The sequence below is a fragment of the Lissotriton vulgaris genome, chromosome 11 (assembly GCF_964263255.1).
Source record: "Lissotriton vulgaris chromosome 11, aLisVul1.2, whole genome shotgun sequence".
NCBI classification, from domain to species: Eukaryota; Metazoa; Chordata; class Amphibia; order Caudata; family Salamandridae; genus Lissotriton; species Lissotriton vulgaris.
Window position 1 is genome coordinate 1,027,733,972 of NC_141699.1, and position 21,324 is coordinate 1,027,755,295.

The 21,324-nt window shown below is 43.7% G+C and overlaps 1 protein-coding gene across 1 annotated transcript in view; it reads right to left on the reverse strand.

Moving 5' to 3' along the window:
* Positions 1–21,324, reverse strand: part of LOC147683962 (guanine nucleotide exchange factor DBS-like) — a 1,615,891-nt gene that overhangs the window by 171,279 nt on the left and 1,423,288 nt on the right. The window contains exon 23 of the mRNA XM_086942584.1: positions 9,049–9,141. Coding sequence (XP_086798710.1) covers positions 9,049–9,141 — 93 coding nt within the window. The remainder of the gene's footprint in view (positions 1–9,048; positions 9,142–21,324) is intronic.

A 21,324-nucleotide genomic window follows, 5' to 3' on the forward strand; every position in this document is an offset into this window, starting at 1 on the left:
TAGATGAACAAATCAAATCCACATTATACAATACAACATAGAGGGTCAAATACATCACCGACTCAGTCTATATATTCCACAAGCTCAGGGGGTTTGTGAAGGGGGAATAGACTCAATAGCAGATGACAACCTACATCCCATCACTGTAGTGTCTCAGTCTGAGCCTCATCCGTATGTGCCCCCTCAGTAACTTCTTGTTGTTGCTGCGCCCAGGTCAGGAATGGATCCCATATATTTCACGGTCTAGAGGTAGAGGGCATAAGCTCCCTAAATGTGTTTAGATGCGTATGACCGTATGTAACATCTGCAAGCCACCCCTTAATGGAGGGGACCGGTCTCCTGCCCCAGTGGACTGAGACTTGTCTTTTGACAAATAATAAAAGGAGTGCATGTAGTTTACGTAATTTAGGCGGGTGTCCTTAACATACCCTTACAGGCCCAATGAAGGGGACGGGGCGTTTGCCATGCCTAGAATCTGATTCACTGAGTTGAATACATGTGACCGGAATTCAGGGACTTTTGGACAGTCCAATGCTACATGTAAAAAAGAAGCGGGTGTACCTACAGCGCCAGCAGCATCCATCGGCTTTGATGCCCATACCATAAAGACTCACAGGTGTTCTATAAAATCTATGTAGATTTTTAAAATAAATTAATCTGAGCTTATAATTTGGGGAGAGTTCTGTAAACTGCCCACAGCAGAATCCCATTGGGCCTCAGTCAATGCAGTAGGGAGTTCACTGTTCCAGACCTGCAGTGACTTAGGTGTCACCAACGGAGCAGTATTTTGCATGGTTGTGTAAAATCGTGTAATGAGTTTTCGGGGAAATGGGGATCTTAACAGGTTCTCCAGTGCGGGCAGCGACGGAGGGGCCAACAGGAAACTGTCCCAGAGGGCACAACAGGCCGCCCGCAGTTTATGATATAGGACGAGCTCAGCAAATGGCACTGATTGCTCTTCAGTTGCCTCGTAGGGGGGGGGGGGGGGGGGGGGGGGGTGAACGAATCTCCCGGATACAATTTGTCAAAAGTGTGGAGTGACATCTTGCGTTCCAAGGGCTTGCTGACCCCATCCTGAATGCAAGGTAACATTGGGTTCTGTGCTAAGGGTACGGAGGGGGCATACAACACCGGAATATCCACCCTCCGACGTAGCTCATCCCAAGTCCAACGCAGTGACCCAGATGTATCTATAACTCCATGTGGGCAATGCAATTGTTGGTAGACTGCTACCTTGAGGGGAATGGGAGCCATGGCATCAGTTTCTACAGCAACATGTGGCTGAAAGGGTGTCGGGTGGACCCAATAGTGCAGAAATTGAGCCTGTGTGCACAGGGCATAAAGCAGCATGTCCTGTGTGCCCAAACCTCCATGCTTCAGCGGAAGCATCAACAAATCCCAGGAAGTTCTAGCCTGTCCACCCGCCCACACCAAGGAGATCATGTGCAACTTCAGGGTGTTAAAAAATTGCTTCGTGAGCGGGATCGGCAGGTTAACGAATAAATATAAAAACTTTGGTAACAAGACCATTTTGGCTAGTGCTATATTCCCGGCCAGCGAAAGCGGCAATCCAGTCCACACCTTAACCTTCTCCTCCAACCACGTAAAGGCCGTCCCGTAATTTGAGGTCCACACCTCCTGCGTATCCCAATTTATCCAAACTCCCAAGTATTTAACCGCTACTGCCTCCCATCTCAGAGGGAACTCAGATGTCATCTGGGGCGTGCCGTCTGTCAATGGAAAAATCATCGACTTGGCCCAATTTATAAAGATACCAGCCAAACCTCCAAATCGAATAAACTCTCTCAAAACGTTGTCTATATTCTCTTCTGGATTGACAAGATAAAGAGTCACATCATCTGCATAAAGGGAAACAAGTAAGCTCCGGGAACTGAACCCTATACCTCGGGCAGTGTGGTGTTGCCTGTTCCTGGCAGCCAAGGGCTCCATCGCAATCGCGAAAAGTAGAGAAGCGAGAGGAAACCCCTGCCTAGTACCATGCGTAATAAGAAAGGGTTCTGAAAGTAGGCCATTCACCCGGACCCGAGCGCTGGGTAGGGTGTATAATAGCCTGATGCGGTTAATGAAGAGCGGGCTAAATCCCATGAGACCTAAAATTGTGAATAAAAACGGCCACTCGAGCGAGTCGTATGCCTTGGTGGCATTTAAGAACACGGCCGCTGCGTGTACGTCTGGGTTTAAATAATGCAGCACTGAAAATATAGTCCACAAATTATGAGAAGTTGACCTCCTGGGGATAAAACCCGACTGGTCTGGGAGTGCGACAATGGGGAGCAGAGGCTGAAGCCTGTTTGCAATTAACGTAGCTAGAATTTTAACATCCACATTTATCATTGATAGGGGCAGATAAGAGTCTAAGTCCAATTCGGACTTTCCAGGGTTTAAAAGGGTAATGATAATCGCTTCTCTCATGATTTGGGGTAGCACACCCTCTTCCAAGGCCTCCTCGTATGTCGCCAGCAATCAGGGGGCCAACCCCTCCACATACGTTTTGTAAAAGGACGTGGTTAGGCCATCCTGGGAGTGACAATTTCAATAAGCATGGGGCATGGTCCGACAGGGTGCGTGGTAGATGCACTATGTCAGTTGTCCAGGCAGCTATGTCTCGAGAAACTAACCAAAAGTCCAGTTGGGACCAGGCACCTGAAATGCATGTACCTTCTCTATGGATGTCTCCTACGCCATATGTCCACTAATTCCCCATCTGAGACTATGACATTCAAGGTGTTGCTTGCGGCCAGGTGCATGGGGTGAGCTGCACCCTTTCTGTCCATATCATCATCTAGAATGGCATTAAAATCCCCTCCCCACAATATCGAGCTGCAACCTGTCCCTCTAATCTTCATCCAAATATCCTGAAAGAACTTGGGGGAGTCTACATTCGGGCCAAATATTGCTACAATGACCAGTGAAACTCTTCCCAACACACCACTAAAGAGGAGATACCTTCCTTTTGGATCCCCATGCATTTCACCTTCCCATGAATCCACTCCCCTCTTGACCAATCTTAACCTTTGCGAAGGTGTTACATTTAAGTGTGTCTCCTGCAATAGACATACATCTATATTGTGTCTAGATAGATAAGCATGGACGAGTCTAGATTTCCTGCCATCATTCAACCCTCTAATGTTGCAAGTAAGCATATTCAATGTTGTAGTGTGATCACATGTGTATCATCTGAACTTGAGCTATGTGAACAGTGGGGGCGCGACATTTTCCAACGACAGATTGTGCGCTCTGACCAATAAAATACAAGCATACTGGCAATGAACAATAAAACAATCCCACCACCCCCCTCTCCCACTCCAACCCCCCAAACAGGTTGTGTAATATATTTTTCCAGGACAAACTCAGTCTTGAAAGACCACAAAGTGGTACTCTGAAACTTCCCATGGGGGAGTAGCGGCACCGGCAAACTCCCCCGTTAGCACAGGGTGGCCGGAAGTACTGCAGAGAGAGGTGTATGCCTTATATCAAAACAAATTAAATCACCCTGAGTATTGACATACTGCGGAGCCCCGCAGCCCACAAACTCAACACAATCAGCAGCACCCCAATTCGGTAACATAGCATTACAATCACCCAGGCTTGTGTACTATACGATACCCATATTAATCATTGTCACGAAGGTGGCCAGTGTCCGACATCCCAGCTCCCGGGAGTTCCTCACTTTTCATCCCTTCGACGTGTTTAGCAAATTTCAGTGCAGATTTCGCATCGGTGAAGAAGTGAGCAGTGCCATCATACGAAACCTTTAATTTAGCTGGGTATAACCGGGAATATGGGTTCTGTGACTGCAGGAGGATACGCTTGGCCGGGAGGAATTCTCAGTGTGCTGCTTGTACAGCAGGGGTAAAATCTGGGTAGAAAGAGATGGTGTTACCCTTGTGTGAAATCTGACTCTTCTCTCTAGCCAGTCGCAAAATAAGATCCCTGTCTTGATAATTCAAGAGCTTCGCCAGGATGGGTCTAGGCGACGCCCCGACTGGAGTTTTCGCCCCCTAGGGACCTATGTGCTCTCTCCACCACGAAGACCGAGGAAAGGTGTGGATCGAAAAGTTTGTGCAGTAGATCCATTACAAAGGACTCCATTTTGGGTATGCCAGTTGTTTCCGGGACACCAGTAATTCGTAGGTTGTTTCTACGAGACCTCACCTCCAAACCGTCGTTCTTAGCCGGGATAATTCCAAGCAACTTATCCATATGTAGAAGTTGTTCTTTAGTTTCCACCTGGAATTCGTGGAACTTGGTGTGTCGGTTCTCTAGAGCATCTAGGTGGGTTTCATGCACAGTAGCCTGGGTTTTAACCGAGTCCAGTTGCGCAATTAGGGTATCCAGCTTTGAGTCTATATTGCGCAGACTAGAACGCATTTCCAACATGATGGTGCATAAGTCTTCGCCCTGATCTTCGGTGTGAGTGTCCTGTTGGCCTTCTGCCTGCGCATCAGGTTCTGATTCAGCATGGCGTGATGCGCGTTTGTGTTCAAAAGTGAGGTTTGGTTGCTTAGTGTCTTGTTTACCCATGTTGAGAGGTAAGAGGTAGGTGGATAAAACGTGAGTCTTCATCCAGTATCTGGCACGGTCCGTCTGCAACAGCGTCCAACAAGAGCAACTTCAGTTGTGTCTACGCCTGTCCCTTCTGAAGAACCTTTCAGGGACCCGTCTCGTGTTACACACCAACTCGTTCCGACCTACCGGTAGCTGCGCGGGAAACCGGACCTTCACAGGGAATCCCTTTAGGATCCCATCACAGAGGCCACCCGCCTCCAGGGGTCCACTCCACTTTAATGGGCACCACCAATACAGCGCAACACACCCAGTTCCGCTTAAGCTAGATGGGCCCTATCCACAATTGGCTTCCAGGAGTACAAATGGAGTGCAGAGCGCTGGCCTCAGTCTCTTGCTAAATGGGCAGTCGGGCGACCCTTTACTGCCAACTGCAGCCCGAGGCTCTTCAATCCACCCCTCGTCTGGCAAGCGTGCAGAGTTGCACATACACAAGGCCTCCCCACTGACCTCCAACCTTCCGCACTGCTCAGCTGTCTCAGAATTATAAGACCTTCCTGTGGATGACTCTCCCCAGTTGTAGCCGGTCTGGTCTGTAAGGGACAGTCACTCCAATTAGAGCTATATCCTTACTCAAGTGCTCCCCCTTCTAAGGCCAGCAATCTCGGCGGAGCTTCAATTCCTCTGTATGGATTTGGCAAAATAAACGATCCGGGGCCAATTTGCATATGTCAGCCTTCAGCCCCTTCCTTCGCTGCAGATCGTGGCCGGGGGTCTGCGCGGTTCTAAAGTGGCGCCGCAGGGTTCAGAAGATGTCGGCCTGCTTTTCCTCTTACGCAGCTGCACTAAACCCCAGCCGCCGTTCAGTAAGCCACGGGCCTTTCAGCAGCCACAGTCCGTGCACATACCTCTAAGCCACGGGGCACCTTCGGCAGAGGAGTTCATTCATCACCTGCAGTCCACGGCTCACGGTCCAGCAGCAGCCGCAGGCTCAATTTTCAGGCTGCCCATCACAGCCACTGCCCGAATGCCCCGATTACTACAGGCGGCCGGCGGTCACGCAAAGTCCTGTTGATCTCCGCCTCAGTATGACCACGGAGCCCAGGAAAGGCGACCTCTGGGTCTACAGGTGTTCCGCTAGCCGTGGGCTGCAGTAGCTTCCTCACCAGCTCCCCATGTGTTCGGATAAATCAAGGATTGTGTTCCGGCCGACGGAGCTCACTCTGAGAGCGGACATTCCGTTGCGCGGCAGACCACACCCCTTGACTGTGAATGTATGCTGATTACAGGTGAACAGAGCCTAGTAAATTTGTTAATAGATATGATTTTGAAATCCATACTTGAGGTACAATTTATGTGTTTACTTTTTTCGAATGTTCTGTGTTTCGCATGCTTCTGACAAAGTGTATGGAGTTGAATGAAATGCACCGAGCTATAATAATTTGTGTGTGCATACCTTTAAAAAATGTATATATATATTAAATAATGAGCATTCCCTTAGCCAACAAATCATACATGTACTCAAAATACAAAATCACTATCACATATTTGTCTAAAAATCAGTAGGACTATGAAATAAATATAGATAAACATTGATATTGTTTTGTGCCAGTCAGCAAGGAATCAATTAGATAACGATAACCAGTCCTCCATTACTGAGTTTTAATAGTGCTGTCAGGTCACTAGGCCTTTGTACCTATACTTTTTGGGAATATCTTACACAGCCAAGGATTTATAATAGCTTATATCAATGTGGAGTTGACTCCATGGCTCGGCAAACACATACTGTGAGGGGTCACCTTTTCCTTGGCAATAAAAAAGATGGCCCAACAGGCTTTCTCAGTGACTAGTCCTTTACAACACAATGAATAGGTGGAAGAATGTAGAGTTGTAAAGCAAATTGGTAGTGTTTTGGTGCCAGTGAAAAGCCTAGTGAAAGTTACCAGCTTTTCTGAATGGACAACTGTTAATAAGCATGTTGTAAATCAAGTGCTGCTAGAAAATATTTTAAATGGATCAGCAGGATTGTTAGGTTTATCATTCTGAAATTAAAATGTGGTACACATATTTTAACCATCCTCATGCCCGACATCTGACGAAAATACCTGGTGGGGTATCAACCGAAAAAGAATGAACAAAAGTCTATATTCAAATCTCATACTTCTTTAAGCCAAACTTCCCCACGCCTTCAAGCACAAAAAAGTGATGATGGAAGGCTTAAATTAATCTCAGAGTCTAGTAACTACTTTTGGTGGCATGTCATGTTATCTCTTTTATGGCTCACCAGTAATTGCTTCTGACAGCAGTCCAGTACACTGTACCTCATTAATGAGGCCAAACAAGGAGGAAACTAGCTTGTAGCTGCTGATGATCTTGTCCAGTTTGAACCTAGCTTAACGGCTTGGGTTTCACTGTCCCTATTGTAATACGCCCAAGGCTGGTTTGCAAATTTATGATTCCTTTCTGCATTCAAATATGTCTAATTACAAGTGCAAGATTAATTCAAGCATTCCACCCAGCAATCCTTGAGTATCTCTATATAATACCTTAAATGGGATGAGTATGGACAGGGTTGGGCTCTGTGGCTCATTGTACCTTGGAAATTAAACTGTAACTCAGTGATAAGGCTCAAAAAGTGAAAATTATCTACTGTTGTCCTATCTCTGAAAAGGTTCAACTCTGCATGACATTCTGGAAGCCTTTTCTGCGACATCAGAGAATAGGTAATTTTTCTTGTTGTGCATTTGTATGCGACTACTAGTTTTGTACGTCGCTACTAAGTACAGTGACAACAAAAAGATGGGAATAAGTAATGCCAGATTTAAATGTTGGGTGTATTTATACTCCGTCACCGTTGCACCGTCCGCCAACATGAAGGTCCACCCACCAGATTTAAATGTGGGCGGACCTTTTGGTTTGCTATGACAGTGATTATTCAGTCACTGCCATGGCGAAACATCTCTGATGGCCTGTTGGAGGAAGGGTCGTCAAAGAAATGGCTACATGTCCACCCACCCAACTAGGATGGTCAGACATATAGAATTTTTTTTACTGTCTGTCACCGCCAAGGTTTGGGAAAGTAAAAATCAAATAATGCTCCCCCCGCTATAGGAGATGACTCCCAGGTCGAGGGGAGCATTAATTGTTATTTTCAAAAAGAAAATACGGTTGCAGCCCTGCACGGAACAGCGATTTCCATTGACAGGAACCGCTGTGATGTCAGTTCCTGCCAATGCGTTATAAATGACTCCCAGTTTGGAGATCATTCATATATTTGGCGGTTGTGACCTCAACCAAGGCGACAGAGAAATGTACTCTGTCGCACTGGCGGAACAATTGCCCAACCACCAAAATATGAATCAGGGTCTAAGTTACTTAAATATGACACGCAGACCTACTTTTACTTGTCACATTACATTCACTGATACAACTTTAGTGAAACTCATAGGAGGTCATGAGATGCGGATGCCCTGTAGAATGGAAGACGTTAATAATATTGGGTAGGAAAGCTGAAAACCTGTCAAAAGGATATATACACAACTGAGTGAGCACTGTAATGAAGAAAGTGGAAGTTTTAATTGAGATTCTTGTTATGTCATTTCCCTATATGTGCTTACAACCAAGCCCCAACTTGGACATACCAGGTATCTTAGCATGTCTGAAGAAAATGACATTAATAACGTATCCACTCACTTATTTTGATTCTTAAATTATCAAGTGAAGCAAAACAGCATGTTTAGTTTAATTTTTCAAATGGCAGTTATACGGCACATTAACATTTAGGGCCTGGTTTTGATGCCGGTCAGAAAGCCTCCAACAGTTTGTTGGAGGCTTTCCGCCCGACGTCGAGGGTTTCCCTCCAAGTGCCATATTACGATGACAGCAGTCGGAGGGAATCCCACAGCGGGATTCCGCTCTTCTTCAGATGGGCTCACAGAGCCCGTTGGAAGAGGAGCAAATTGTAATCCCATGCATGACGGTGGAGCCAGCCTCTGCTCGGTTGTCAGGATTACAATGTCAGTCCCCGACAGCCTTTTCATCATGGAAAGACTGTTGGAATGTGACTTTAGGGGGCCCCTAGAAGGGCCCCCTTTCCCCCTGGCCCTCTGTTATGGGTCTGGTAAACATCCCTGCACCATGTGCCAGGCACCGTGAGGTGCCTGCCACACGGTAGGGATGTTTCCAAACATACATTTAACTAAGGTAGCTTGCGCTACGGGTCTTTTCTGCCCGCTGCACAAATTGCCAGTGTAAAATGGATGTTTGAGACTGCCCTATGGGTGGTTGCATCCTAATACTGAGGTTGGAACCGCTGACTTAAGATTGGGAGGTTCCAGACCGCTACGGTGTCCATCCGCCTGACATCGTAATAAGCCCCCTAAGTGTTCCTGACCACCGATTCATGCACAGTTCAAGTGATTAACAAAATTCAGTGGTGGCACAGAACATACCCATAAATATTATCCTATGCATAGGAAAAAAATAACATTATACGTTTGCGGAATGTGATTATAAAGTTACCTGAATGATGTAGACTTCTTCTCTACCATTACACCAAACCTCAAATTTCTTATTATCTCCTTTTACATTCTCTGTGATGCCAACAGAGCTCATCTGCATAAAAAAAATAGTAAAGGAAAAAGCTTGAGCAGACAATTCTTTCAAGTTACTGCTGTGATCCAAAGTATTCCTGCTATTAAATAGGACAAATATGATATAAAACTGATTTTATAATCCAACAAAATTAATGATTAATAAAATTATGACGCAGATGTACAAGCATGAGCTCCACAATTACTAACTTCCAAAGGTAAATCAGACATTGCAATTAGAGCACGCATATTTATAAACACAATTGCAGTAGTTACTAATTTAATTGCAACCCACTTTACTCAAAATGTGAAGATGTGATTATTAAAATGACTGATGTCTTTTTGTTGGGACTGTGGCATCAACTTCTTTTCAGGACAGTTTTGGATAGTGCCATGAATTTGTAATTATTTACTAAATTGCGGAAAAATTGCAGAAATGTGAGGCATATTTAACAAATGTACCTTTCAATATTCTTTTTTTAAGGTTTTAAATAATTAGTTGATAACAAGCACTTTCATTTAGGGAATATAACTGTATCCCTTTGCTCACCCATCAGCTCTTTTTACCCATTAAAAATAAAAAACACATTTATAATTTCTTGACATATCAAATTTACTGACAAGATGGTAGAATACAGCATAGAACAGTATATGATTCCTAGATGGTATAAAAGGCTCTAAAGCTCACAAAAGTGTAAGAAAGTTTCACTTTATGGAAGTGTATGGTTAGAGATCTATGGTCTTCACTTCAGTATTTTGATACAATAATACTGCATTGTGTTGATAGTAGCGGATTCCTTTGGGTGGTGTATTTACCAGCTGTAGTACTAGCATATTACTCAAGGCTCTGGATCTCGAGATGGGAGTTAGCGCTGTAATACCAAGTGATTTCCCAATTTATGATGGGCAAAACCCAGGATGTTACATTTTTTCCCCACATAAATTCTGCTACACTTGAACTGTTGAAAATCATGCTTGGAAAAACATGCAAGATGTATAATGAATGCACATCTTGGAATCCCGATTAAAATGGATGCATAGGTTGAGTGGTATTGCTTTGATTTCAGATTTTGATATCAGATTTAGAATTATTTCCATTTTTACTGATTTCTACAGCTAAATACAGACAGAAAACAATGTATGTAATTCTTTATAGAAATAGAAAACTACAGAAATTGGCTTTTTTCCATGAATCACAGTGATGGCATCCAAGACTTTCAGTCCAAAACCTGTGCAGATTGACAGCACGGGGAGTTGAAAAAAAGGATAACATTTTCTTAAATAACGTTATATGTGTGCAGTATAATGCGAGTATTTATTATATGAATGTGTTGTCATATCATTTTTATCTGCTCATAGTGCTCAAATGGCACCAAAGTATAAGTATACATTCATGGAATAAATATGGAAACACATTAGGTATGACTTCACTTGTTTGTGACATACAAAATAAATGAGGATACTGATAATCTGGGCAACAATTATATATGAATAAATGCAGGTGTGTATGTTAAAAAGCGCATACCATAAATTGAGAGCACTAATTATGACAAACAAGTTATTTAGAATTGGGGATTCAATAAGATTCCATTTTTTCCTTTTAACAAAGTTTGTCATTAAAAAGACAAGCACATTTTATCATAGACTATCTGGGTATACATATATCTTTTTGATCACCAGGAAACCATTCCTCAGTTCCACAGGACATCTACACAGCAATACCAATCTGAGTTATCTTAGAATATTCCCAACATATATAAAAAAGGTTCTGGGATACCAAGATTAAAAGCTCTAAGATGCTCCTTTGCTAACTGCCATCATCAAATCAATTTTAACACCTTTTTCTTGGAAGAGAGGGGAGTAAGTACTTACCCAAATGGTTTCCTTTTCTTACTACAGATTTTTGCTCCAAGATTATGAATCCCTTTACTCTTATGTGGGTGCAGTGGTAATAATGTAATTGTTTACTGATCTCGTTATCACCAACCTTATTCGCTATGTTTTAAAGATTTTCTTAAATACAGTAATTTTTCTCATGTCATCTTATGCCGATACAACCAACGTCTTAACTGCAAATATTGTATTATGTCTGACAAATGAATCCTAAACTATTTCATAAATTCCAAAAAAGCGTATGTGGAACGTCGTCTCCTCCCTCCCTAGGGCGATGGCACAGCATGAACTCCCTTGTCTGAAATGAAAGGAGTCTTATAATGAAATGAAAGTAGTCTTATAATGCGCAACTAAGCCCGAGGGCGTCAAGGCGCCTAACAGGAAAAACGATAAAAACAAATGAAGAGTATCTACGGGTACGCCTTTGCAAACAACCAAGTTTTCAATGCTTTATGAAAAGCAGGAACGGAGGCCTGAGATTTGATTTCGCATGGAAGAGTATTCCATAGCTTAGGGGCAATTGAAGAGAAAGCCCCATTTACTCTTACGGAAACAAGGTACCACCAGCAGGTTCTTAGAGGAGGAGCGTAAGAGTCTGCTTGAAACATAAGGTAGCAGCAGTTTCTTGACCCCACCCGCACCCTTCCCAGAGAGTGCACTGTGGGTCAGGCAGACCGTTTTGAAAGTAATCCTCTCTTCAATGGGTAGCCAGTGTAAAGTTCCAAACCCGACCTTACCACGTCCCTGGCAACACGGACTCCTCCCATTTTTCCTCCCTTGCAGGACCCTATCGAAACAGACGGAAAACCGGAAGCAACTTGTTCTGACCCCGGAAGTCCCTCCCTCGATCCCGACCCGGAACCCGGAAAAGCCGACAGAAGCGAGAGAAGTTCGTTCAAGGCGGCGGACTCGTGGCAGGAGACAGCGTGCGGAGAACCTGAGGTGGAGAACAGAGGTAGCGTGTTCGACGGAGAAGAGAAGACCGGAGGCGAGGAAGAGGACATCTGGACCGAAGACTGGTGGAGTCCACAGGAGGTGGCTGGAGAGCGGCCGCAACTCGGGGGAGAGTTGCGGCGGGGCATGCGAGTACCCTGTCTCCTGTCTCCCAGGTGGAATTGTATATTGGTGTACATAGAGTGTACCCTCACTTTGTAGAATACTAATTGCACTGAATATATATTGTATAGACCACGTCACAAGCCTGATAGCATAGAGAACCCCACACCTAAACCTCACCACTTCCTCCCTTTTCCTTTTCCGCTCTTTCTTATTCCAAGTCCTACCCCTACCGTCCCGTTCCTCACGATCGATTCGCCCTCCCCACATTTCTGGTGTTGGTGACAGTACTCAGACAGTCCTGCGATGGAGGACTAATCGCCCTGTTCTCTCTCTTTCCAATATATACCTCCGAGGACCACCGGAGCCGACCAGGAGAAGAAGGACCTACTCCAGAAACGTACAGCCTCGCAGAACGCTTCACGGAGCTTCCCTCTCCCGACATCTCGACTCTACTCCCAGGAACATTCCCTTCATTCCAACCCTCTGCTTTCTTACCTCCCACACCCCTGACTTTGTGTAAAAAAAAAATTAAAAAGCTATGTCATAGCTCACTACATCCGGCCTCCACGCCGGTTATGCCAGTCCGCCCGAACCCCTAGCCCACAGGGTAATCCTGTCCATTCTGATCAAATAAATAGTCTAATGTAATCTTGCCCCATAAACATTTTAGAGACACCTTTGTATGCAACCTGGAGCAAATTCAGAATTCCTAAGGAGAAGGGTCATGAAAGAAAAGAATATACTTGTCCCTACCTGAGTGAATGTTCAGTCTCATACTTCCAGAAGTAAACAAATGCTACGGCTCATGAAAGGTAAATTAGCAGGTGATCTAGGCAACTTGTGATTCTTCCAAACTGCTGCTCATAACAATTCACCATGCGATCCATATCTGACCGCTGCTTTCTTGAAAACTTTTTAGACCATACCCTTTAGTGTTCTAAACTGAATTCCTTTATAAACAGGAGGATGACTGGGTAAATCAATCACTTTTTGGGCATAAAATCAGATTTTATTTTTGGCTTGCCTAAATGGACCAATTATTCAGTCTAATGTATTACTAATGGCCCTTCTTAATGCCCATTGAATGCAAGGCTTAGAAGCCTCCAGTAAATATGCTTATGTATTCCCGTTAACCATGTACATCTAAATACACCAGATTAATCTGAACCAGAGTTGGAAAATTGGATTAATATTCATAGTTAATATCATTGAGAACAGTGATATCCAGAGATTCAAACACATTTATACAACATTCAAGGGAACATGCCTACTTTAGGAGCGCTCTCCCATATAGATGCAAAAATAAATTTAGAAGCTCTAATTCATTAACACTGATCATAAACTCAGATTATGACTAAAAAACGATTGTAAATCAGGCACACAGTTTGCACAATTACGTATGGGAATATGGATGAAATGATTTTGGTACTGCCTGGGGATTACGATTGTAATGGAATTCTCAATTGAGGCCTAGAAATAATGAATGTATTTCACCTGTAACATTCATCTTGATCACGAGGGACAACCAAGAGCTGTCAGAAACACTACACAAGCTCAGAATTTGCTTCCAACCTCTGAATATTGTATGAAACTGTTACTTTACAAACCTTGCATCAGGAATCATTTCGTCAGCGTAGTTACATCTGGAGTTTTTACATCAAAGGTAAGTTTTAGCGACGTTAATTCGCAATGTTTTAATTTACAGGTAAGTTACATTAATACTGATTAAATGTATCTAACGTAAACAATTTATATATTTATACACTTTTAGTACAATGGCAGTGAGAGCACCAGCGTAGTTATAAATAGGTCAGACTTTCTATGAGAAAGTCATTTTTTGTCCCTTTAATAACTGTGGCACCGTTAAGTGAATCAGCACAGAACTTTCCATAAAATAGTTAATTTACTTTGTCTCCTTCATGGTAACGTTTCAAGGTGATCTGTTGTCAGAACCTTTTTCAGATGGCCACAGGACAAGCAGGAGCTACTGGGCACAGCCTTGGGGTTGAGGCCTTTTACTGATGGGAAGCAGATTCAAAATAGATCCTCAGCACTTGACCCTCAGTGGTTGCTCGGGACAAGCAGTCCAAGGCTTCTCGGGGAGGGGGGTGGGGTGGGGGGGGGGTAGGTGCAAGGTGTACAGGAACATAAGTATCAACATACATCCAGCATTCCAAATAAATTAATGTCTTGCCAAATACTCACTATTGTGACAAAATGTGTATTTATATACAGAAACAACATGGACAAGTCAAGTCCTTAGCAGGTTGAGGACATAGTTGTTGACCTTCACCTTGGTAGAGGAATGCAGACAACAAGTGGTTGTCTTAGGAAACCCACACCCACCTACCTAGTAGGTGGTATGCTTCATCATCGGGGTCCAGCTGGATTGCCGAGTACCTTTTCAGATACACATTGCGCAGGATCTGTAACTAACAAGATCTCACCACACTCACAGCGCACTTTAGGGTGTGCGCTGATATATATACCACAGTGGCCACCTATACCTTTTTGGCCACACTCACTCCATTGGTCCTGAAGAAAGCCTCATAAATATCGTAGAAGGCTGACACTAGGAGACCTACAATTTTTTAGGGATATTGAGGCACATTTTCACCTCATGTATATCATGTTTTTACTCATGTCTTAGGACCCTTCTAATAAAACCTTTATAAGAGCATTTCTAAGAGACATTTTTATCACTTACTTACACTTTTCACCAAATAACCTGCTCTGCTGTAAATCAGGCGTAAAAGCGCAGCTGGATTGCACTCGGCAATCCAGCTGGAACCCGATGATGAAGCATGCCACCTACAAGGTAGGTGGGTGAGGGGTTTCCTAAAACAACCACTTGTTGTCTGCGTTCCTCTACCAAGGTGAAGGTCAACAACTATGACCTCAACTTGCTAAAAACTTGTCCACGTTGTTTTTGCATATTACTCTGGGAAAGGGACAAGTACCTGTTCCATTTCCTTACTCTCTAGTTGTTGTTTTGTATTTATATACAGCACAAAGTGAAATACTGCACACAGAAACAATACACAGTTTTTGTAAGGCTGGTACTTTAGTCTTGTCTGGGTAAGATCTTGAGTCCCACTCCCCTGTCTATTGGTGAAGGTTATTTCCCATTTATGGGCAGCAACATTAAGGCTAGAACCCCTTTTAAATATTAGTCGTAGACGTTCCACAGTGGCTTCTTAGAAGTCAAAATATCCCAGCACTGTTGCGCTATTCGTCAGAGTAAGTTCCCTAAGAGATCTGCTGCCCAGCAATCAGGCTTACCTGGTCCTACTGGTGTTGCAATACAAAAGATCCTGGAATGTTCAGCAGTCTGGAGTCCTGGTAGACTGGAGCGGATGCAGGTGATAAGTGGTAGCCTCAACAACGCAGGCAACGCAGCTGGGTGTCCACAGCGCTCTCCAGAGGGGCAGTTAAGTTCTTGAGAGGGAGGTTACTTAGTTTCCAATATTCAGGTAGATTCTCTGCTTGTATGATGTACAAGCGGCACCTCCCTTACTTATCACAGCGGCCGTCTGGCATATCCAGACTCTGACTTAGGGCGTCACAGGGGCACCACCCTGATCGGGGAGGTGATACTAATCTTCATGGCGTCCCCGACCCCGCATAGTTGGGGTCGCCGACTTTGAGCAGCATACTAGCAACGGGCAAAATGGTGCAGCAGTCATTCTCTGAACCATGAACTTCACTTTGCTCCTGGGGTCCCTCAACAGAAAGCAAAATATCATAGTAGGAGCGACTCCAAACTTGATAAACCTACAATAGAGGCTGTGAAATAGCCTTGAGGATCACACCAGAATGCCAGCCTCGCTGATATATGCCTAACAGCACCCTTCAAAGTCCCCAGCCCTGCTCTTCGTGATTTCGGGTCTCTGCAGTGTTTCCCTTATCAGACTCATCCTCTTCTTGATATGTGACCAGGCCTCACCAACTGGTGAGCTTGTAGTCCCAACTTCGTTAGTGGCACAGGTAAAAAGGCATGCTCACTCTACCGATCATAATTACAAAAACACTGTACTGCAATCTGTGATACAGACCTAGGTCACGAATAACATGCATGATCCATTTTTACTCATGAACAAAAATCAGAACCAAGGGTTCAGATGTTGTTGCAGCTAGGGCCCTTGGTGTAGAAGGGCACATCTGTTATGATGTGAGGGACTTTTCGGTCCCAACATACGCCCCTCCTAGTTCAGACTACCCCGAACCAACTCATAACGTGGAGAGGGTGAGCCGTCAGATCAGTAAAGCTGGCAGGAAAGTCGATTCGCATTCCCGTGGCTCAGTCTGACTCTGTGCTCCACTACAAAATCTATGCCCTGCAGACAGGTGCATTACATAGTGCTTTCTTCAAGTCCTCAAATGCCCTCCACGTCACCTTTCTGGGCTGCTTCTTGGAAGTAGAAGCAATCAATGGGGCAACTATACTTACGTAGTTTGCCACAATCTTCCTGTAATACCAGATTAATTCCTGTAATACCAGATGAACTCCAAATGAATCCTCACTTCAGACAGGGTAGAATGCACCACCCACGCCATCACATACTCTTGGCATCCAGTGGAAGAATGTTGTCAGTCTTTAAATCCTTTAGGGGTCAATGGCATTTATCAGGAGTAAGACATCACTACCTAGCATTCCCTTACTCGAAATAAGCCTTTTAGGTTTGTGCGGATTTCTGTTGATTGTTGGAGTAATGGGACTACACATTTGCCCTTGAAGTGTTCATGAGCACTTGAAAAAATAATTTGGCACCAGCTCAGAAATGACAGAGCTTGGTTTAACTCATTCTGTAATTTGCCTTTCTGTTATTTTGCTTGTATTGCGAGATTGTGCATTCACCAATGAACCTTTGTTTTTCTTTTGCAAATCAGCCTACTACAATCGAGTTGCTATGAAGCTTTTGTTGGAGGTGTGGGGTGTGTTCTGGGCAGTCAGGAGAGAAATCACCATCTCTCATAAGCATAGTGATCACTGCTCTTCACCTACAAAAGTTGCTACCCCCTCTTACAAGACCAATTTGCTACAGCACCATCCTTGGAAACACTTACAGATATTTGTACTCAAATGATTTTATTTAAGTTTTCCCAGCAGACAGCGAGCATGTTACAGTACGTTAAGGAACCACAGATCAACATCCAATGAAGTAATCCACTTCATAACACATCGGTCAGACAGCAGTAGTCACATTTTTAAAGCATATGGGATTAGTATTTTACTGGAAATAATGTTACAGAAGAAATGTCCAAGTTTCATAGGAACTGTGACACGTTAATTATTCATGTAGTGATTATAATCACCTTAGTAATGTCCTGCATTGACTATGCCAATGCTCTTCATAAGGGACTTTCTTCTGGCCTAATTGCCACAGAACTGCGTATATTACAAAATCAGGCTGCCAGGCTGGCCTGTTTGAGCAGGCTAGATATTGCCACATCAAACCATTGACGAAAAAACTGCACTAGCGCCCGGTAGCTTAGGCCCATTTTCAAAACAGGGTGCCTAATCTTTAAGCCTCTCTACAGCAAAGTCCTTGCTTTCCTAGCTTCTAAAATTCTGCGCTATATCCTTAACCGCCAGCTCAGATCAGCGAATGTAATGTTGTGTTTAGAATACTTGTGTCCACTACGGACCACCTTACCTGATGTGCTTGCCAGTGTCCCTGCGAGGACACCGTACCAGCAGTGAGGTCATCAGCTGATAACTGTCAGAAGTGACAGTTCCCAGCTGATCGCCAATCTGACTGCAGCTCAGCTCCGACGCCTGTAGGAGCATGCGTGTTGGCTCGTATTTAATAAAGGAATTCTCCTAACACATGGTGGAGTTATTCTTAACAAAACTGGCGACGTCGAGCCAACACGGAACCCACTGAAAATTAAAAGGAAAATAGAAAGAAAACAAGCGATCATCCACGCTACCTGTCATTGTGCTGCTAGCGGTATTTATAAGAAACCAAAAAAATAACAAGCCAGGCACAAAGAAGCAGGAACTTTAAAAAAGACTTTTGGCGATCGGAAATAATTAAAGAAAAGACTGGCATGGATGCGAAGTGAGTAATTTGCTAACATCTGACAAAAAATGGAACATTTGCAAATATGAGGTAGTGCAACGAGTTACCAGAACCTAACCAAATGTTTAGTGACTTTCAACGTAGCATTGGAAATTTGTGTGCAGATAGAGTGAAAACTGACTGAAATCATCTGCAAAGTATAATCGACATCTGTATTATGACTTAATTGCGCATATTGACCGTAAAACTGACGAATGCATGGAACAGATTGAGGGACGTGAGGCGCAAAAGAAAAGAAATATTAACCTGTCAACGGTAACCAACGGCGCATTCCAACCGTCATTCTGTAACGGCATCCAGGACAGCTGTGGTAACCGTCAGCCGGCTTCCACGTCATCACGTCACACGTGATAGACGTCGGCGGCCATTTTGGGAGTAAAAACACGCATTTGGAAACAGCGGTGCAGTCAATAGGAAAAAAACTACAGAGAAGTGATACACTCGCAAAGGACGACGCGGACAGTGCGCTCGTCAATTAAACAACAAAAAGGAAAAGCTCTGCGAGTCTCAGCAAACGGAGGTCCAGACTGTAACAAAAACGATCAAAAAATGTGTAAATTCATATATTTTAAAGTTAATGCAGTGTACTTTTAATACATTTGTAAGGAAAAGTATCACACCAACGCAAACTTAAACAATTACAAAGGACACTTTCAGGGGTCATAAGCATAGCACATTGCACATAACATCAGTTATTATTTCCACTAAAACTTTTAAACCGAAAAATACAAATGAGTGAAATGGTAACTGGCCGTATCTGGAACCTTTCACCCCCTGAGTCATTTCTGCGCGCAGGCAGTGAACCAGTGTTAAAGTGGGAAGAGTGGAGGGAATATTTCCTCAACTACATTTCCACTCTTGAAGAAGATGCAGAAATAAAACCTGAAAATAAGTATATAATGCTAATTCGCAACTTAGGGGCTGGAGGAATTAAAGTTTATAATTCTATAAACAAGAAAATAAGAGGAGAAAATGAAGGTGATGCATTCTCCAACACTATTGATGATTTAAATGCATATTACAAACCGACGGTTTGTGTTGGAGTAGACAGGTATAAGTTCTTCCATAGAAAACACGGAAAGAAAGAGTCAATAGACGACTATGTATCTGCTCTTAAAGACCTACCAATAAACTGTCTATTTGGACACCTTCACGATGAATTAATAAGGGATCAAATTGTAATGCAAGGCTCTAACGAAAACATTCAAGATAATATATGGGCTAAGGGTGAGTACCCTCTGCAGAACACAATAGATATAGCTAGGAAGGCTGAACTCACGGGACGATGCGCAAAAGCGGTGCTAAAAGAAGATAAAGTAAAGAAGGAAGGCGAGAACGTCAACAAAGTGTCTGATCAAAATAGTGGTAAAGTTAGTAAGCAGAATGTGAAAACTAAAGACCCCAAACAAACTTACAGGAGGAATGAGACACGGGGTAGGGGATATTGTTACCGATGCCTCAGCACTGCTCACATGGCGTATGACTTTAAGTGCCCAGCCCGTGAAGCAAAATGCACATTTTGTGGTCTAATTGGACATTTTAACAAAGCATGCAATAGGAGAAGACCCCAACGTGTAAAAGCAGTGGAAGACGAAGAAGAAGAGTTAAATTATGAGGATGATGAAGACATCAACATGTACATTCTCAACATAGACGATGAACAGGAAAAAGACAATGAAACCAATTTAAAGGGTAAGACAAAGAAACAGGTAGGTACCATGACAATTGGTGGAGTGGAAATAAACATAGTGGCAGATTCAGGCTCACCCTATACCATCGTGAACGAGAAGGTCTGGGAAGCCAAATTCAAAGGGAAGATTGGAGAAAGACTCAATAAACCAGACATTGCAATAAAATCATTCAATTGTAAACCTATAGAAGTCTGAAGTTCATTTACAAAGGTAGAGAAGCCGAATGTAAGCTCTATGTTTCAAAAGTAGGACCATCTGTACTCGGATGGATGGACCAGGGAAGTCTGGGAATCAAGCTTGATCCAAACAGCAATGAACCTGTGCTGAGTCTGTCTGACACAGACAACTATGCTAGTCAAATACTAACAAAATACCCCAAGGTATTCAGTGGCAATGTGGGGGTACTTAAGGGATACCAGCATAAAATAAAATTGAAACCTATCACCACACCCACAGTATACAAAGCAAGAAACATACCATTTGCTATAAGGGATGAGGGCAGAAATCAATTTGACAAATTACTAATTGACGGAATAATAGAGAGGGTAGAGGCATCAGAGTGGGTGGCACCTCTCGTCGGAGCTAAATGCCCCAACGGGAAACTATAGACCTTCGAGATCTGAACCAAAATATCGTAGTGGAACAGTATCCACTCCCCAAGATAAATGAGATGCTGTCCACCACCAAGGGCGTCAAATGATTTACCACCATCGACTTAAAATCAGCATACCATCAAGTACAACTACACCGTGAGAGCAAGTCATTAACAACCTTTGTAACACCGTTTGGATGTTTTAGATTCACCCGCGTTCCATTCGGTTTAGCCTCAACGGCTGCAATGTTCCAAAGATTAATGAATAACATTTTTGAAGGTGTCACTGGAATATTGTTGTTCCAGGATGATATCCTAGTGAAGGGAAAAACAAGAGAGGAACATGACAGTCGGGTGGAGCAAGTTCTAGACATATTAAATAAAAAAGGATTAACAGCCGAGCATTCAAAATGTAAATACGCATGCAATTCTGTCAGCTATCTGGGCCATCAGATAACTGGTGCAGGCATCAGTCCTAAGAACGACCGAAGAGCTGAAGAGCAGTCTAGTACGCAGAATGGAAGTCCGGCAAAACAATACTTTTCAGACACTGAATCTGACATTGAACTTCCAACAACCCCAAGAGAGAGAAGTCATAACGGCATGCACGGTGACACTCAACCAGAGGACCGTTCGACCGTTTCATCCAGACCGGTAGGCGCAAGTCGCAGGTTACCTTCCATCCCAGTGTATGACCTTGCACAACCAATGGACAGAAGCAGGGCTGGTAGACTGTTTCTACTGAAGAACGATTTGCCAAGACTCAGCACTTATTGTCCTACGAGGAAAGATTTTAGGTACGAGAGTGTGGTGACCTTTACGGCGTTGACATTGCTCAGTACACCGTTTTTAGACGTTCCCCAGCATACCTACAAAGGGTGTAA